General features: G+C 37.1%; 4 protein-coding genes and 1 non-coding gene across 6 annotated transcripts; 4 read left to right on the plus strand and 1 right to left on the minus strand.

Annotated features, from left to right (window-relative positions):
• Nucleotides 1–483: 483 nt before the first annotated feature.
• LOC111497755 (U3 small nucleolar RNA-associated protein 14 homolog A) lies at nt 484–6,355 on the plus strand. Its single transcript, XM_023148682.1, has 12 exons — nt 484–676; nt 1,034–1,359; nt 1,810–1,972; nt 2,527–3,002; nt 3,613–3,834; nt 3,991–4,338; nt 4,418–4,768; nt 4,867–4,947; nt 5,055–5,135; nt 5,226–5,606; nt 5,714–5,845; nt 5,933–6,355. The coding sequence occupies exons 2-12, from the start codon at nt 1,036–1,038 to the stop codon at nt 6,092–6,094; spliced, it is 2,721 nt and encodes a 906-aa protein (XP_023004450.1). The 5' UTR covers nt 484–676; nt 1,034–1,035; the 3' UTR covers nt 6,095–6,355.
• A 1,176-nt stretch (nt 6,356–7,531) lies between these two features.
• Nucleotides 7,532–11,532, plus strand: LOC111497809 (blue-light photoreceptor PHR2). Its single transcript, XM_023148766.1, has 4 exons — nt 7,532–8,631; nt 9,697–9,926; nt 10,048–10,119; nt 11,025–11,532. Exons 1-4 carry the CDS (start codon nt 7,660–7,662, stop codon nt 11,104–11,106), a joined length of 1,356 nt encoding a protein of 451 aa, XP_023004534.1. The 5' UTR covers nt 7,532–7,659; the 3' UTR covers nt 11,107–11,532.
• A 734-nt stretch (nt 11,533–12,266) lies between these two features.
• Nucleotides 12,267–13,598, minus strand: LOC111497911 (60S ribosomal protein L22-2-like). Its single transcript, XM_023148924.1, has 2 exons — nt 13,278–13,598; nt 12,267–12,592 (listed from the first exon to the last, which is right to left on the minus strand). The coding sequence occupies exons 1-2, from the start codon at nt 13,511–13,513 to the stop codon at nt 12,448–12,450; spliced, it is 381 nt and encodes a 126-aa protein (XP_023004692.1). The 5' UTR covers nt 13,514–13,598; the 3' UTR covers nt 12,267–12,447.
• A 638-nt stretch (nt 13,599–14,236) lies between these two features.
• Nucleotides 14,237–17,443, plus strand: LOC111497910 (outer envelope pore protein 16-4, chloroplastic). 2 transcript variants are annotated; one of them, XM_023148923.1, is made up of 7 exons: nt 14,237–14,352; nt 14,445–14,496; nt 14,577–14,608; nt 14,708–14,741; nt 14,860–14,927; nt 16,422–16,577; nt 17,137–17,443. In XM_023148923.1, the coding sequence occupies exons 1-6, from the start codon at nt 14,281–14,283 to the stop codon at nt 16,554–16,556; spliced, it is 393 nt and encodes a 130-aa protein (XP_023004691.1). In that variant the 5' UTR covers nt 14,237–14,280; the 3' UTR covers nt 16,557–16,577; nt 17,137–17,443. The 2 variants fall into 2 exon arrangements, with proteins under 2 accessions (XP_023004691.1, XP_023004690.1); XM_023148922.1 differs by having other exon boundaries at nt 17,171–17,443.
• Nucleotides 17,444–18,531: 1,088 nt separating this feature from the next.
• LOC111498210 lies at nt 18,532–18,726 on the plus strand. Its single transcript, XR_002720747.1, has one exon. It is a non-coding gene; the product is annotated as a U2 spliceosomal RNA (small nuclear RNA).
• The last annotated feature ends 908 nt before the right edge of the window (nt 18,727–19,634 follow it).

The raw sequence follows: 19,634 nt of genomic DNA on the forward strand, positions 1-19,634 counted from the left end.
TAAATATTTTATTTGTCTAGTCAACGTTGACTCTACACCACAAACACTACATTGAAGATGTCAAAATTTTATTTAAAATGACTCATTTCGAACGGATAGTGGTTTCATATTTTGGGTTGAAGCAAAGATATAAAATTTTGATCGATTTTAATTTTAATAACGTTAATAAAGATTTTAGTATTTGAACCTAACGGGAGTATAACGTCTAAATTTATTTGTATGGATAATTGGATGGTTTAAAACTTATTTATTTGGACAATTTTTTTTATAAGATATTTCAATTAAAATGAAGTATTCATTACAATCAAAATAACTTATTTATTTAAATTATTTGTGTTATGAAAAGTAAAAAATAGAGATGCATCCTGAAATTTAATATTTAATTTTAAAGTGTAAATTAAAATTTAAAGGTAATTAAATTAAAACATATTATTTAATAATAATACACACTTGAAAAAAAAAAAAAAAAAANAAAAAACCCTAAACCTTTTTCCATCTTCTCCACTCTTACGGGCTATACCCTTCTTATTCCCCACGCCGGCTCCTCCTCCCTTTCACCTGCTCAGTGTCGCTGCCGCCTCTCTCTGGTTCAGTGCTACCGCCGCCGTATTCTTCTGCTCTTGCCATTGCAGTCTTTCTTTAGCGACCTCTGATTTTCTACTCTCTTCTTGTCACGGTATTCTCCGATTCCCCATCTTTGTGTTTCTTATAACTTGCTAAACTCAAATCAGGACTTGTCTAATGGGAGAATGGAGGACTGTTCATTTATTTTGATAACAATAGCAGAATGGCAACCGAGAAAAATATAACATCCCTCCGGCGAATTGGGACTTTTCGAATTGTTTTGTGCTACCGTCTGCCTTTTATTTATTGCATATGTCTGTCAATTGAGGCTTATATCGTCTGTCTATCTCTTTAATCTCCGGAGAAATTTCCTTTTTCTATTCTCCCAAATCTTCCAAAGCGCCACTTTACGTGAATTTTTCAGCATCTTCTGACTTCTTGAGTTGAATTTTCAATTCTTAACGTGCAGTGATGGGGGAAGTGAGGCAGAAGAAAATGCAAGAGAAGGGGAAGAGGAGCAACAATAGAAAAGACTCTAAAGTATTTCAGAAGAAGAACAAGGGCAATGATAAGAGGAGACATAACAGAGGAGGTCCTCGATTGGCACCCTCATTGCAGAGAGAAGTCAATCAAATGAAGGGCGATGATAATGAGGTTAGTGATTTTGATGAGGGAGATACTTTTGCCGGGGATGTTTATGAGTATGAAGAGGCTGTCCCTGAGGAGGAGTCCAGGAAGAACCGTCGTTACGATACAGTTGATAACTATGATTACAAGCTGCCCGATGATTTTAAGGTAAGTGTCATTATTTGGTTCACTGTTTATTCTTTTTTAGCTGTTGTTACGTTTCTTTGAAATTTGGTTCACGTTACCCGTTGAATTAATGAATGTTATTTGATTTTCTCTTTGCCTTGAAGTTGAGAATTTATTCTGTAACTGTAAGGATCAAAACGATGCCATGGAATTTAGATGTAGAAAGATGTAAAAGATTAGTATAGTAAAATGAAGTTAACAAAATTACTTCTTTGAGCCTATTCTCAGTTTAGAAATCTGTATCTTGAAAGAATGTGTAGTCTCGGTAAGTTAGAATGAATGGACCACTCCATAAACAGTGGCTCAGTATTGTATCTAGGGGTCAACTTTGTATGCCACAAATTCCACTGTTCAATCTTTGGTGGGTGAATCCATTACATGCATTTTGTGTCCCATGGTTGGCTTGGTTCTTGATGCTTTGTCTTGTTATAGGATGAGGATGTATTCTCCGATGACGAAGAGGACACTGATGAAAGGGATGGTAAAAGAAACTTGATTGAAGATTCAGATGATGCCGATCCTAAAAATGATGATGATGGTAGTCATGCTAGGATGTTACAAAGTATTACGGGAATGCCTCGTGAAGCATTTGAAGGTAATGTGGTTATATCATGCAGGATTATGTATGCAATTTGAATTAAAAAATGAAAGAGTATGCAGTTTGCTTTGGGATTTAGACTTCGGAACCATATCATCCATAATCTGTCTATATCCCAACACCTCATTGTCAGAGATTGATCCTCTAGGGTAGTTTTGTGATAGTTACTCTTCCTCTATGTTTATTTTGCCCCTGCCATTTCAAGTTAACTTAAAGTTGTTTCTCCGTATTATATCCCTAAAAGCTTTATCTTTGTTATCTTAACCTAATAGTTCAAGTTTTTTTGTTTTAGTAGTTATATTATTTGGTCATAATCAGAGATTTTAAATATTCTATTTCATCATTTCCTCCTTTGTTAAAAATTAAAAATTTAAATGTTTAATCTTCTTTGTAGAAATTTAAAAGTTTCCTGCATGAGCAGATGTCTGTTTCAATATCTTAATTTCTTTTTTTACTTGGTAGCTTAAAATGTTTGGTCTAGTGCAGAAAAAAGATTCTATGGATCGTTTGAATTTTCCATCTTAATTTGACTGTTGATGATTTATCTTCAGGAAAGAAGAAAAATAATGTTGTTATATCTGAGGCATATCAAGAGTCAGAATATAATCCCAGTCGTGATGTTTTGGATGGTAATGGACGCATTAGCATTGATGACCTGCTTGATCCTCTTCAAGGAAAACCTGGCTATAGCATGCTTAGAAAGAGAACACATCAAACAGAGAAAAAATCAATGGCACTTCAAGCTCCACTTCCTAAAGCCGATCTGCAAAGAGTGGAGAGGAAAGTGGCTTATGAACAGTCGAAGAAAGAAGTCAGTAAGTGGGAGCCTATAGTCAAGAAGAATCGGGAAGCTCCTACCTTGTACTTAGGTCAAGAAGTAGATTTAGGGTATTCTACTGTAGGAGCAATAGCTTCTGAATTTGAACCTAGAACTGAAATCGAGAAGAAAATTGCTTCACTTGTCCATGATGGGCAGATCATGGAAGCTCACAGAAAAGATGGTTCTAAGCTTCTTGAATTAAACAAGGTATTTGGACCCATTGTGCTTGCTCAAGCGGTTAGCCGCGTATTGCTAGTGTTTAGTTCCTTACTAGTTGTTCCTCATATTCATATTCCGTAAATGTCTGTTCCTTATTGTCTTGGAGATCTTTGCTGTCTTTAATTTATTTTATTATTTTTTTAATTAATAAACCTTAATGGTAGTAAAATCCTGCCATTCTTGTGTCAATTGAACTCTGTGTTGGATAAAATGCAGATGAGATTCCATAGATATAATCATGTATGTTCCTTATGGAGGCTGGGCTTTGAATTAAACTTGATGGTAAAACTAGCATGATTGATATGCTTTTGGATTGTAGATTCTAAATAGTCTTTGGTATACTCATCCGCGAATATTTTCTGTCTTTTAAAATAGTTTTCACATGGTTTATATTGATCCTATGGTAAACTTACAAATTACCTACTGATTTTAATCTAATTTTCCGAGTCTGTATGTCTTCAAGTGTTGAGGCTTAAAATTTGTGTATTGCCATGAGGTGGGTTTGGATTTAAGTCTCACAATTGTTTTTGAATATTGCATGGGTCATCTTGTCATGTTTAGGTTGACTGTTGATAGTTTCTTGTTAAATTTTTGGCAGGTATCGTTTGAGGATGAGAAGGATCGTCAGAATCGTATTGCTAAAATGCGCAGCCTTCTTTTTCGTCATGAGACGAAAGCAAAACACATTAAAAAAATTAAATCGAAAACTTACCATCGCCTGTTGAAGAAGGATAGAGTGAAAGGGGCGTCTGCCCATATTGAAATGGACCCTGATGCTGCTAAAGAATTAGCGATGAAGCAAGAGTTTAAACGGGCTGAGGTGATTATTTGTACAGTTATTTTTTAAATTTGTGATAGATATCTCAACTGGTTAGAGATTTCATTACGTTCCTCATAATGATCTTTCTATCCCACAACTCTCTCCTTGGTAATATCTTCCAAAGCTTCAATTTTTTCAATCTCTGTTTCCATGCAGGAGCGCATGACTTTGAAGCATAAAAATAGCTCACAGTGGGCAAAGCGCATTTTAAGTCGTGGTTTGGATGCTCAAGATGAAGGTACACGAGCGGCAATAGCTGAGCAACTCCACCAGCATGCTACTTTGACTCGTAAAATGAACACATTGAAAGATAGTAGCAGTGGTAGTAGCAGTGGTAGTAGCAGTGATGAAAGTAGTGATGAAGAATACTCAGATGATCAAACAGAGGATAATAACCACAGCAAGGCATCAAAATTGCTGAAGAGAGCAAAAGACAAGACTTTAAAAGCATTAGAAGATGGGGATGAAGCTCCCAACTCAGGATTGCTTGCTTTGCCTTTCATGGTATAAATGCTCGTTATAGTCTGTGGTGTTGTGTACGTAAAACATTTTGGCTGTTTCCTGACCTGCCTTGTTCTCGTAGGTACGGGGGATGAAGAAAAGGGAAGAGGCAGCTGCTGAAGAGGCCAAGCTTGCCATCCAGGAGTTCGAATTGCTCTCAAAGCAGCTTAATAATTCTGAGACAGAGAATATAAAGACAGAAACTACTAGTGGTAGAAGAACCTTTGGTGGAATGAAAAAATCTGCTCCAGAACCAAGGAAGAAGACAAAGCCAGAATATTATGGTGATACAGACGATGAAGATGACACTGAGACTCGAGAAGGCGTGGAGGATGCTGGGGATGATAAAAATAGCAGTTTAATTGTTGATGAAAATATTGGTTCTGATATTCTCGGCGCAGACTCAAAAAGGCATCAAAGTTCAGTTTTTAAAGTATGAATGTTTCTTTAAATTCTTTAGTCTGTCTCTGGTGCATTTAAATTCTTCTTATTGCTGAATTAGCGTTCTTTTCCCTCTATCTTCTTGCCCAGAGCTTTGATGAAACTGTTAGAGATCCGGGTCCTAAGACAACGTATGAAGTTGCCATTTTTGCATCAGACACATGGAAAAAGGTTGAATGTTTCGTTCATTCATTGTTTGTTTAATCATCTCCTCTTTGTAGAAACATTTTCTTTTGATTAATATGGTTATAAAACTAGTATGTGTTTTATATATGCAGGCAAAAAATCTTGAAAAAAAAGTGGATTCTACATCCACCGCCACTGCATCTAAACCAGCTTTACAAGGTCAAGTTCCAAAGGTATGATCGTTTTCATCTTTCAATTTGGTGGTGTTATGATTGTTGTTTTTGTTTATTGATGGCATTATGTTTCTCCTTGATCTGGTACAGGAAACCGTGCAAGATGTGGATGATCAAAACGACTCGGACCACGAGCTCATGGTCGAAGGGGTTTTGTCCTCGGCTAATAATGAGGCTTATGAACTTCCATCTCAAGCAGAGTTGATTCACCAAGCTTTTGCTGGAGACAACGTAGAGGAAGAATTTGAGAGGCAAAAGGAGGAAATTCTTAATGAAGAAAATCCTGAACCTGAAAAGCCTGTTCTACTACCTGGATGGGGCCAATGGACTAATGTCCAGAAGAAAAAAGGCTTACCTTCTTGGATGCTGGAAGAACATGACCGTGCAAACAAGAAGAGGCAGGAAGTTCTCAAGAACAGGAAGGATGCAAATCTCAAACATGTTATCATCTCTGAGAAATTGGATAAAAAGGTCAGTGGCTCCGCATTCATAATAATTTCTACTAGCTTTACTTCCCATGAACCTTTTGATATTATCTGTTCTTGTGCATCATTCTTTTTGGCATTTCAATTTGACAGGCTGAGAAACTCTATACAAAGACACTGCCTTTTCCTTATACGACGAAGGAGGTATTTGAGCAGAGCATCCGTATGCCTATCGGCCCCGACTTCAACCCGACATCTGCAATTGGAGCTCTTAATCGTCCTGAGGTCAGCAACTCATTTTGCATTAAAAATACAGATAGACCCTTCTTTATATTCCTAATAAGAGCTCCTCCTTGACATTCCTTTACACAGGTTGTGAAGAAGTCTGGAGTCATTATAAAACCGATCGAGTTTAAGGAAGTTGATACGCAACGTAAAGTCGAGGAGCACAAACAGAGTGGACAGAAACAAAAGAGAAAAAAAAGTAAAACCAACAACGGAAAATCGGTCAAAAAGATGAAAGCTTGGGCCTAATATCCAGTTGATGTCTACTACACCTTGACGGACAGCCATGGTTTTAAGAGAGCATTCATGGCTTTCCTTATGGCGAGGCTCGCGGCAGGCAAAGGTAAGAAGATCTACTTTGTAAAAGGTTTTGATAAATTTTGAAACGAGGCAATCTGATAATAGTTAGGCTTTTATTTATGTTCGATTTGTATGATTTTTTGTTCAATACAATTATGAGCTGTATAATTATTATCATCTTTTTTGATATGAAACGTAGATTGAAAATTATTTGTTGATATGAAATAAAAAAGTTAAGTTGGGAGATAGAATAAAAGATTGCTAGTAATGTTGAAATAGGAGGTGGGTATTGGATGAGATGAGATGAGATGAGATTGGCATTATTATTTCGTGTCGAACTCGGCTTTTTTGAAATGACTTTTTTCCCGGTAGGTTTTTAAGCACTCGAAAAGTCATCATAAACAGACCCTTCGAGTAGTAACTCTTCAAACTAAGACGGTTTGCTTCTCATAAAGAATTAGGTTAAATTTATTATTTTGTAGCTAAAAAACAACTAACTTTTGGTCGAAAGTACATGTCAATGTATGTTAAGTTATGCTTACTTTGAAGTACATATCTTAAGCATTAAACTGGCACTGCAATGTGATTTCTGTTCAATACTCTAAATGTTAAAGTGAACAATATCTTACCATTGTGGAGAGTCATGTTTGTCTAACATGGTGTTAGAGTCATGCTCTAGACTTAGTCGTGCCAATAGATTGGTATATGCTCAAATGTTGAACAAATGACTCCAAAAGAAAAGGAGTCGAGTCTTCTCGAAGGCAATAAAAAATGACTAAGACTCAAAAGGAGTCTAGCCTCGATTAAGGGGAGGCGTATCATGGGTTTATGAATAAAAAACTTAAATTTTCAATGTAAAATTGAATTTTGTTTCTATATAAATTTAATCATTTTATTAATATCAAATGAAAGGTTTATTAAATGCAAAATTACAATTTAACCTAATATGCCAATTAAAAAAAAATAATTTTAAAATTGCGTATTAGACATGATGCTAAATTTAACCTAAATTTATTAAACTAGGCAATGGAATGGATATTTAAATATTTTTTTGGTCCATTTTGTATAATAATTCATTTATGCCTTCCAAATATTATGTTTCTTAAAAATAAAATTAGATATCGAAACTAAATACATCATTAAATACTCTAATTTTGTTTCTATTATACAAAAAGAAAATTGACCCAAATTTATAAATTAGAAAAAAAAACAACAAAAAGAACATTATAATCTAAAATTCTAAAAAACTAAAATAAAAAATATTATAGTCTAAATATTGATGCGACAGCCAATCTTCACCAACGGTAGGCGCCGCCGTACAGTTTAGACCAAATATTTAGATAATAAAATAAATAAATATATCTGTACTTTCTGGACATACACTTTTCCGCTCTCTAATCCTCACTGACTCCACCAACCCACCCCCCCAAATCCTCTCATACGCAGCCCGCGGCGCAAATTTGTTGAGAGCACCTCAAAATCTTATCTTCTTCCCCATCTTTGAAGCTTCAATCATGGATCCCAACTCCCAAATCCTCGAAAATCCTGAATCCATCTCATCGGAGGACCAGTCTCCGCCCGTTCCAGTTCACTCGCCGCCGTTCGCCGTCGCTTCTCTCACTTTATCTCTCTCAACCGTCATTCCCTCCAATTTTCTTGTCCAACCCAGATTTTCTGGGTTGTTTTCTCGGCAGCCAACCAAGGATAATGTCCCCACTCAAGCTGCTTCTCTTTCTCGCTTACCAATTTCCTGTTCTTCGCTCTGTCCCCCTAAAATTTCCCTCAAATCCACCGTTTCTGCAAACCCTCTTCAAATCCCTCTCTCTTTAGGCCCCCGCCGCCCTTCAGAACCCTCCAATGGCGCCGGGATGCGTCGAGCTACCATCGTTTGGTTCCGTAACGATCTACGGATTCACGATAATGAATGCCTAAATTCAGCTAATAATGATTCCATCTCCGTTTTGCCTGTTTACTGTTTCGATCCGAGAGATTACGGTAAGTCTTCGTCTGGATTCGATAAAACTGGACCGTACCGAGCCACATTTGTGATTGAATCCGTCTCGGATTTGCGGAAGAATCTCCAAGCTAGGGGTTCGAATCTCGTTGTTCGAATTGGAAAACCTGAAACTGTTCTTGCTGAATTGGCTAAGGAAATTGGTGCTGATGGAATTTATGCTCATTACGAGGTTTCTCACGATGAAATGGAGACTGAGGAGAGGATTGAGAGTGCGATGAAGGAAGAGAATGTTGAGGTGAAGTACTTTTGGGGAAGCACTTTGTATCATATCGATGATTTGCCGTTTAAAATGGAAGATATGCCGTCGAGCCATGGGGCGTTTAGAGAGAGAGTTCAAGGGCTGAGTGTGAGGAAGACGATTGAAGCCTTGGATAAGATGAAGGGTTTGCCTTCTCGTGGTGATGTGGAGCCTGGGGGTATCCCTTCTTTGTCTGAATTGGGTCTCAACCAACCTGTGGCTATGTCTAAGGTTTGTTCTTATCCTTCATTTCTACTTGAATTTCGTTCTGTTTTTGCTTCTTTGACTGAATTGGAGGGTTGTTCTGCTGGTGTGTTCAATTGGGCTATCATATTTCAAGAAAATGCTTTAAGCTTTCTACTAGTTCTGGACATGACATTGATACTCATCCTGTTGTTATCGTCGTAGCAAAGAGGACTAACAATGATAGTATGTGCGCAAGATTAACTCAAAATCTGCTAGTTGAACCAAGTGGAAATGGTGCTCTCTTGAAAATGTAATAGTTTTGGCATGCCCTTTGTTGTTTTGGACTATGATTGTTTGGGTTTTTTCGTGCTGTAAATTCATGTTCGAGATTGTTGTTCTTGAAACCATTTTAAGTTTTCATGAGTTGAACTGATTTCTAGAAGTTTAGCATTGTCTTTTGTGAGATCCCATGTTGGTTGGGGAGAAGAACGAATCATTCTTTATAAGGGTGTAGAAACTCCTCTCCCTAGCAGATGCGTTTTAAAAACCTTGAGGGAAAGCTCGAAAAGGAAAGCCCAAAGAGGACAATATTTGCTAGCGGTGGGCTTGGGCTGTTACAGATGGTATTAGAGCTACACACCGGACGATGTGCCTGTAGGAGGTTGAGCCTCGAAGGGGATGGACATGAGGCAGTGTGCCAACAAGGATGCTGGGTCTCGAAAGGGGGTGGATTGGGGTGTCCCACATTGATTGGAGAAGGGAATGAGTGTCAACGAGGACACTGAGCCCAAAGGGCGGTGGATTGTGAGATCCCGCATCGGTTGGGGAGGAGAACGAAGCATTCTTTGTAAGGACATGAAAACTTCTCCCTAACAGATGCGTTTTAAAAACCTTGAGGGGAAGCCCGAAAGGGAAAACCCAAAGAAGACAATATCTGTTAGTGTTGGGTTTGGATCGCTACATTGATTTGCTTGATTATGAGTTCATGACTGAGAATAAATCATTTGATGACAACAGACCTTGCTCTGTGACATTTCACTCTTCACATATCTCTTCATATATTCTCTACTTTTCTTGAAATGTATCAACATTGTTAACTTCATCATGTAGGAAGGATGGCTAGCTCCCAATACTTCTCAAGTGGGAGGGGAGACCGAAGCGCTTCATAGGCTTCAAAAATATGCAGCTGAATGTCGAGCTCAACCACCGAAGGCGACGAACAACGGTGCTCAGAATAGCATATATGGTGCTACCTTTTCAAACAAAATTTCTCCGTGGCTAACCATGGGTTGCATTTCACCTCGATCGGTGTTTGATGAACTTAACAAAACCGTTTCCAGGTGCATATGAACGCCCACCGCCTTCATCTTCTTGTGGCGACATTGCCAAATCAAAGTTCTCAAAAACAAACATTAATCACTGAGATAATTTTCTTATGTGTGGAACCTTTTCTGCTAACAGGAAGCATGATGGTGGCAATGGCACTGGAACAAACTGGCTGATGTTTGAGTTATTATGGAGGGACTTCTTCAGGTAATGCCAAAATCTATATATCTCATTTTTCTCTGCCTTTTGTTCTGATACTCGCTGGAAATTGTTTTCTCAACTCGAGTTAGGAGTCTAAGTGAGAGTTCGGGTCGGTTTAAGAAAAACTATCCATGTCAAAATCAGCTTTTTTAAAGACAGACCAGAAAAAACCCGACCAAATCGAACTGACTAACCATCTTTACAATTTTTATGCTTAGGAAAATCAAACCAACTGATAAGGATAGTTTAAACCGATCAAATTGACTCGATTTAGTTAGTTCTATCAGTTTTCCTAGCCCAAGTCCACCGCTAGCAGATATTGTCCTCTTTGGACTTTCCTTTTTGGGCTTCTCCTCAATGTTTTTAAAATGCGTCTGCTTGGGAGATGTTTCCACATCCTTATAAAGAATGTTTTGTTCTCTCCTCCCCAACTGATGTGGGATCTCGCAATCCACCCTCTTCGGTGCCCATCGTCCATGCTGGCACACCGCCTCTTGTCCACCCTCCTTCGAGGCTCAGCCTCCTCGCTGGCACATTGACCGATGTCTGGCTCTAATATATCATTTGTAACAGTCCAAGCCCACCACTAACGAATATTGTCTTTTTTGGACTTTCCCTTTCGAGCTTCCCCTCGAGGTTTTTAAAACGTGTCTACTAGAAAGATGTTTTCACACCCTTAATTCTCCTCTGTAATTGATGTGGGATCTCACACCCTAACTAAAGTCGCTTTCTAAAACTTAACGAGTTTCACCTTCATCTTTGTACATTTCTGTACGGAAAGTATGGATTTTCAAAACTGGTCAGTTATAATACTGAACTAAGTAACCACCGTAGGTTTATAGGTGAAGTCTAAAAGCATCCTTAATTCTTAGAACATTATATTTATACATTCAGTTCTTGATCTATTGCAGATTCATTACCAAAAAATACAACTCAACGAAGAAACAGCCCAACCCATCTCCAGCCACCGCTTGCACGGGCGCCCTTGCTTAGGGAGAGTCGATAAGCAGGCATATCCTCATGTTGCAGTCATTTAGTGATCGTTTGAATTACCCTATGTTGCCTTTGTAAACGTTGTTTTTGGTACCAACTACATGTCTACCTCGACCCTCATCTCGTCTGGCTGAGTAGACCTCGCCTAGCTCTACCAATAAAAGGAATGTCTTAAATTTTGCCCCCTACCTCAATGAGTGAAAAAAAGAAAGAGCAAGAGAGGTCTTCATTTTCCTGCTACTTTGTTTTCTGTTCATGAACATAATTTTCCTGCCTGTTACCTGGTATGAAAATGTAGATTGACTTCTGTTGTGGGATTCAACTTATTGACTTTCTGTGGTTGGGAGATGTGTTCATTTCAATTTATTTACACCATGGATATGTTGACCAAGTGGGAATGGGAATAAAGCTGAACAAATGCAAAAAATCTATGCTTGGTGGAGATTTGTAATCTTACATTTACTTGAAGGTTAAATTACAATTCTAAGCTTATATTAGCGAAAGCCTAGACTAAGACGGTTTTCTTCAAGTCATGTTTCTCCCATAACCATAGATCCAAGGATGAGGGGTGCTGAAGGTCAGAATGTCGTCTCAAGTGAGGGGTGCTTGAGGTACCCGTCTCACGAGCATTACTGCTCAAACGCTAGGTAAGGGTACTTATGCTCTACATACGAGTGATGCACAGGCACTGTCCATGGGTGCAGGTAGGAGTCAAGCTTAGAAACAGATGCTCTATCCTCTAAGCTACCGGCACCAAATAGTTAAGAGATACACCAACAAACAAATGTGTCCCATGAGCTACCAACATACAAAAGCGTCCCACCGAGCTACTGGCACCAATGGTCAAGAGATGCACTAAATAATAAAATGTCATGATATTTTTCAAGAATCATGACCTCAAACCACATAAAAATAAATGAAATATTTCAAAAAGCCAAAAAATGAAGCGAGCAGAGATAAAGAGATCGCACCCAACCCCATGGACATCTCTAATTACACACTAAATTTACTTATTTGGCGAACGAAAAACCCTGTTAGCTTCAACTCGCACCACATGTTAAAAGTTAGACATTGTTCATTTGGACCCAAAACTCCTTAGGTCAGTACTCTCAGACAACTATTATTAAAAGTATCATCAAAACAACCAACCAAAAGAAGGGGAGCTTCGTGAACAAAATTTATAGATAAAACTTCAGCAGTAAACAAGAGTTGCATAATCTCATAACCCAAAAGAATCCTTGCTGATCTATATGGAAAGCTTCAAGACAAAGTATGGAAATATAATTTCAACAAGCTTAATTCCTACTACAAACGATGCTTCCAAAACATAGGCCTTGAACCTCAATCCTCTTCCTCGCCCTCATTCTCAGCAATGTTGAAGTATCTTAATTCATAGACGTTGCGGTCCTTGTTTGAAGCGATAACCCGAAGCCAATCTCTAACATTGTGTTTCTTCAAATACTTCTTAGTCAAGTATTTAAGATACCTGGGATTCAAAAGAGAGAACAATTAGCAAAGTTTATTGGGAGTTTAAAGGTCTAATTCGTAATTTCCAACAAAACAATCATATTGCAACTAATGGATTGTATGGTACATTCTAAGTTATCCATAAAAAGGAGAATGGATATTTGAAGTAGCATCTCTTTAATGATTCCCTTTCTTGCACTAGATCAGAGATTTAGAGATGTATTCCAAAGGAAAGACCTAGTGTTAATCCACCCAACAACTCGGAAGAACTACACCTAGAGCTTGTAGATTTAAGAACTGACCTGGAAATCAAAATGCACTCGAAACAAAAATTCATAATCAATGGCACGACGAGGAAAAACTATTATGAGATAATGAGTACTTTTTGAAGAACTTTCCTGTTTACACTTAATCGTGGCTGAAATCTCGAGATCTGTTCGAGCAATGAATTCCACTATTGCTCATCAACCCCACAACCCAATAAAATAGGCAACAAGAACACAAAATCACAGAAAACAAAGAACAACCCGCACGTCGCATCCATTCTCGGTAATAACGCGTCAGCTAGCAGATAACTACAATGCTTACTCCCGAACAAACGAACAAGTACATGAACATGACTCCTCCAGAACCGTATTCATTATCACAAATCCAAAACCAAATCCAGAACGAACTATGACAAATAACTACAAATCAGTGAATACCTCTTGGAGAAGTTGCTATCGGAGTTAACGGTGATCTTGTTCTTGTCGCGAGTGACGGTAACCGAGTCACCAAGTGCCCCAGCTTTGCCGCCAACCTTGATCCTCTCGAGAAGGAACTTCTCTAAAGAAGCGATGTCCATGATCTTGTCCTCAACTGGCTTCGCACAATCGATGACAAAGGTCGAACCCTTCTTCTTGCCCTTGGGGCCACCGGATGCTGCTGCTCCACGGCTCATTTTTGCTTCTTCTCTGCAACTCGTTGCCCAAATTTCCTGTAGAAATGTTACGCAACAATCGGCGCTGATTTTAGGGTTTTGAGTTGCTGTTTTAAGGCTCGGAGGAGTAAAGTCTTTTTTAGACAAAAATAACCTCTTTTAATTCAAAATTTACAAAAATAGCCTATTAATTATGAATTGTAAAAATAACCCATTGTTGTTTCTCTCATTTACCCCAATACATGGATACTTTTATTTAATGATTTTTGTATAATCATAAATTTAAATATGTTAATATCAAAATTATTTTTAAAAAAATCTAGTGGTAAAAAGAAATGAAAGAAATTGAATTCACACGCTTAAAGACGTTCTTGCGGGATCGATCATGAAATTGAGCTTCTACCAGTATAGTCGTACCTCTCATAAAATATGAATATCGAATAACTCTATCAAAGTTGACTGAACTAATGAAACAAGTGACTGAATTATAGGCCACAGGATTTATCGGATTTATCTGTCTAGCAAAAACTCTTTTACGGAGCCCTAATACTATTTCAAAAGAAGAAAAATTGGATTGTACGTTAATGCATGACTTCAACCAGGTTATAGTAGGTAATAAATATCATATCAATTTTTATAATCTATGAAATTAAAAAAAAAAAAAAAAAACTTTTTTTTATTTTAGTTTCAATAATAAGATATTAATAAATAAAAAAATGATTAAAAAAAAAAGAAAAAAAAAACCTAAACTCCACATATGACTCGCGAAGGAAATTGAGAAATGAAAGATGGAAGACGAACTGAACGGCGTCGTTCCATGTTCATCCCTCGCCGTCGAATCCACCATTCGCGTCGGAACGGTAAACTCTACAAACAACTTCTCAAACTACGGTTCGTTTTCTATTCTTTCTCCTCTGAAATTCTGAATCCCTTTTCGGTGTTCATCCTTCAGGCCGGCGCTTTGTGGGGTTTGTGTATGGGTCCGTACAATTCTCGTAAAAATGGTAATCTTAAGCTCAAATTTCGTAAAACATATCCTATCTTTGATTCTTTTAATGTTTAATTCGCGTTGTGTCTCGTACAGGCCTGAGTGGCGTCGACCATGCTGCTTTCGTGGTATCTATCGAATAATACTTGCTATTTTGCTTTGATTTCTTTCTTTTTGATTGAGGCGTTTTTCCGATCTGAATCGTGTGTTTATTTTCTATTTTGCAGGCAAAGTCTGTTGGAAAATACGGATTTCAATGTGGTAATGGTTAATTTTTGAACCTTCTGGCCTCTATAGATTGTTGAGCTGTGTTTGTGGCTGATTTTTTTTGTTTAGTTTTGTTCTGAGCGGAAATGTAGCTAAAGATTCTGGGTTTTAGGACTTGTTGCTGGAGTTTTTACTCTGACTCACTGTGGGATTCAAAGATATAGAAGGAAGAATGATTGGGTTAGTCGAATTCATGAAATGATTCAATTTCACCTTTCTCCTTTGTTTGAATATGATCCGTTATAAAGGTTGCTTAGTTGAATCCCTATAATGTTGACCTCCCTTCATTCATTGTGCATTGGATGAGTAATTCAGTAACCGTCTGCTCTTTTTGAGCGAATAATACCTCGAGAAAATACGAGATTTCTGGTGATGGACGTAAAAGGATGTGGTAGAATCATTATGCTCACCATTAGAAAGGCTCATTCTATTGTATGTGTTGTGTATCTTAGGATAGGACTTACAGTTTACCAATTAATATATATTCTAAGGTATGAGCCTCATTTTTCTAATTACTTTCGAAATACTCCCTTCAATTTAAACTAGATTGTTGAATGGAGATTGTCTGGCTTGAGCAGGGATAGTTCAAGAACTTTTGTTGGGGGAAAAAGGTGAGTGGAATTATGAAGGCATTCAGAAGTGTTCATGACACTTATTCTTTCAAGGGTTTGGATGGTCTCATTTTGGAAAATGTTTTTAACTATATAAACTAATTCTTTTGAACCATAGAGGAACAATCGTGTTGGATAGAAAGATTTAAAGGTCAATGAAACGCGTGTTTAAGAAGTTGATGCAAAAATCCCGCAATTGTATGTGATCTGCGTTCATAGAGTTCTGTTGCAAGTGTTGGCAGGAGAAAGAACTGAGCTTCTTACTTGGGATTGTTAGTGTTATCGATTGGTATATGAAACCTCATAATTGTATTTGGAGTTTGACAACCATTTGTATTGTGAGATCCCACATCGGATGGGGAGGATAACGAAACATTCTTTATAAGGGCTGGAAACCTCTTCTTAGCAGATGCGTTTTAAAAACCTTGAGGGAAAGCCTAAAAGGGAAAACCCAAAAAGGACAATATCGGCTAGCGTGGGCTTGGAGCCGTTATATGTGTAGACTTGTAGTTGCTTGAGAATGAACTGCTGCTTTATATATTGAGACTCGCCATATCATACTGGAAGGGTTTCCCATATCTTTAGCTATCGGGAGGTTTGGTCTCTTGCTAAATTATGTCTCGTTGTGGATATTTGTGTCCATAGACATGAAACTATTTGTTGGGCCATAATCTTTTGGATTGAATTCTTTGTCGTAGGTTAGTTTCTGGTCGGTCGACCCTCGTGTAGGCCCGTCTTTTATTGGTCCGTGTTTTTGTTTGGCCCTCTTATATATTTCATTTTCTCTCAACATAAGCTTGGTTTCTTGATAAACAATGGAAATGGTTCTTAGCTGTTGCATGTCTAATATCCTAGGCCTCTTGCTTAGCTTACAACCATTGGGTTATGCAATGTTTCTCGGGAATTTATTGAATTCTTACTTTTATCTTGAATTCATTCATATTTCCTCATAGTCTCTATGATTGCTTGAATGATCATGAAGCCAGAAATACCAACTATTCCTGGACTATGTTTACAGCAACTTTAGGAAATAATCTTTACCTCTCTTTTTTTCGTGTGACAGTTGAACGGTTTGATTGCGGGCGCCGTGGCAGGAGCAGCAATTGCTACAAGGACTAGAAGTTGGTCACAGGTTGGTGGGATGGCTGCCCTTGTTTCTGCCTTCAGTGCTGCAGCTGAATATTCAAGATCACTTTAGTATACCTCTTGTTGGCGTGAGGTATGTAGCATTCAATCCATTTTCACTACAACCGATGTGCTGCATTATATAATATTTGTAACAGCCCACTGCTATTCGATATTGTCCTCTTTGGACTTTTCCTTTCGGGTTTACCCCTCAATGTTTTTAAAAGCGTCTGCTGGGGAGAGATTTCCACACCCTTATAAAAAATGTTTCGTTCTCTTCCCTAACTAACGTAGGATCTCACAATCCACCACCCTTCGGGGCCCAACGTCCTTACTGGCACTCATTCCTTCCTCTAATCAATGTGGGACCCCCCAATCCACCCTTCTTTGTGGCTTAGCCTCCTTGCTAACACATCACCCGGTGTCTGACTCTGATACCATTTGTAACAGCCTAAGCTCACCGCTAGTAGATATTGTCCTCTCCCGACTTTTCCTGTCGGGCTTCCTCTCAAGGTTTTTAAAAACGCGTTTGCTAGGGAGAGGTTTCTACACCCATTCGTTCTCTTCCCCAACCGATGTGGTATCTCATAATATTCGTTTCATCTTATCCAAAGATGATGAAATTTTTTAGAAGTACATATCTTCATGTCCAGGATGAATTCAGCAACTGTTCTTTCGCTATTTCAGCCAAGTCGTTTGCTGTGTCCACAAATATTGATCTGCTGAAGGAGGAGGGACATCAACCTCATTATGTTGATTCAATCTTGACAATTGCGGCTAACTTCCGGTAAGATAAGCCAGAAATGATGAAATATTAGTTCCTGAATTCCTAAAATCCTGATGTATAATATACATACAATAAACGTTTCAGCCTTCACGTGACCTGCATTTTTAGTGACAACTATATCAGAAGATGAACATTATATATAAAAAGTAGCTGATAGTCGCTTTCTTTGTTTAGTTTGTTGCTACCGAAACTCCTATCATTCTATCTCGATCAACTGTCTTTGGATCTTAAATTTATGGGAATCGATTCTAGACATTTCAAGAAGCTTTGAGTTTTAACTCTCGATTACGATCGAGTTTTTATTGATTTTGTGAAAAGTTACCAGGAGCATTAAGAATCTGAATGGATTTTTTTTTTTTAAAGTTAAGTTACAAGTTTGGTCCGAGTTCTAGAAATTTCAAGAAGCTTTGAGTTTTAACTCTGGATTATGGTCGTGTTTTCAGTGATTTGGTGAAAAGTTACCTGGAGCATGAATTATTTTTTTTTTGTTAAATAAAAATTATTCAACTAAAAATTTCAATTTTGAGTCATTAGGTCTGTAATTGTCAATCTTAAATTTCACATACCCAAGTTTAAGGTTCTTATAAATGCAAAGTTCAAATTTGTTTAATAAATTAGTTAAATTTTTTTTTAATACTTAAACTTGAATTTTTTTATTTTAACTAATTTTTTTTAATGTTAAAATAATAGTTTTGTGTTTCCCGTTTGTCCACTCCAGCTATTTTCATTTTTTATAGTTTAATAATATGTGAGGGGAGAGATTCAAATATCTGATCTTCTTGTTAAAAGATTTAGACTATCAAATTTATAATTTTAAACAAAATTACGAACAAATTAAGTAGGGACCTAATAGGTTTAGAAATCACAAAATAAATTTGAAAATATATGGTTTAAATTATTATATAAATATATGGCTTAAATTATTATATGTTAAAGTTTAAGAAGTATATACAAATATAAAAATATATTTACTAAATCGTTATAGGTCAATTTTTTATGATTAAATTATTACTTCGATAATAGAGGAATTACCTAACTAAAAAAATTATAATAATTTTTAAAAAAATAATACATATACATTAATTACTTAAAATCAACTGCAGAAAAAAGAAGAATGCAAGGGTTCGATACTTGGCGAGGGAAAGGAGAAAAAAGAAAAGCAGTGGTTCGAGCGGGTTTTATGTTTGTCCCACATCGGTAAGTTCCAGAATATGGAAGGACTCGGTGGCTATAAAAGGGCCGGTGGATTTCGTTTCAGAGCATACCTTTCTCGGCCTTTTGGCTAAGATCAAGTGTAGTATCTGTTCTTATCAGTTTAATATCTGATACGTGGGCCATCGGCCCACATGATATTAAATTAATTTTTCAAGGGGGAGGGCCCACTATAGTAGCTTGCTACTGGGGCCTTCGAGCGTCGCCAAGCTTTGCACTACAGCTTGGACCTGGCGCACCCCTCCATTTTAAGTCTAAATTTCCGGCGCATTAGAGTTTTGTTTCACTTCTAATTATGCAATCTTTGATTTATATTATATGCATTTATTTAGTACATTTCAAATATAGACCATCCTTTCTAACCTACTGGCTTCTTGTTAGTTGTATAATTATTTTTCGCTTAAATTGAATATTCACTTCGAAGATTTTTGGGCTTTCTCCTTTTGGGTTTTTCCCATCTCCTTTCAAAGTCTTAGTGATGTTATGGGAGAGACTTTCAAAGTCTTAGTGATGTTATGGGAGAGATTTTCACACACGAGTGACCTGCTTTCGTAGCTGTCCTTCCTTTCTTCATTGCCACTACTAACTCATACATACTATGAAATTCTTATCTAACTGGTACATACATCTTTGGTACATACGCCATTCTTTATGTATGTGCATACGTCTTTGGTACATACGACCCTCTTTATGTATGTGTTTTAGCGCCTAATTTAGGCTACTAATACAATAATATAAAAATGCTCTTTCCTCCCATGAAATCATACTTTTACATAATAGTATCTCTCGAAAGGACAACGTTGAAAGAATTAAACCTTGTCGGCCTACCACCAAATCTTTATACTAAATATTTCCCTCTTCATGGTAAGATCTGAAGGAAGGTGACTTATTTTTTCTTTTTTTTTTTCTTGTTTTTCTTTTTAATGATATTTGACCCAATTTCTCAAACTATTCTATGGTTGCAAGGAAGATGACTTATTGGATTAGCTCAATATTAATTTTGTATTTTTTATAGATATATTTTAATGTTTTCTTAAAAAATTGGTTGACTTTCTATTTTATTTTAATACTATAAAACTTTATTTAATTATTTTTTTAGTTTTTTTTAACTCTTTTATGTTAACTAAAAACTATCCTATCTTAATTATAGAA

Source organism: Cucurbita maxima, unplaced genomic scaffold, assembly GCF_002738345.1.
Source record: "Cucurbita maxima cultivar Rimu unplaced genomic scaffold, Cmax_1.0 Cma_Scf00024, whole genome shotgun sequence".
Taxonomy (NCBI): Eukaryota; Viridiplantae; Streptophyta; class Magnoliopsida; order Cucurbitales; family Cucurbitaceae; genus Cucurbita; species Cucurbita maxima.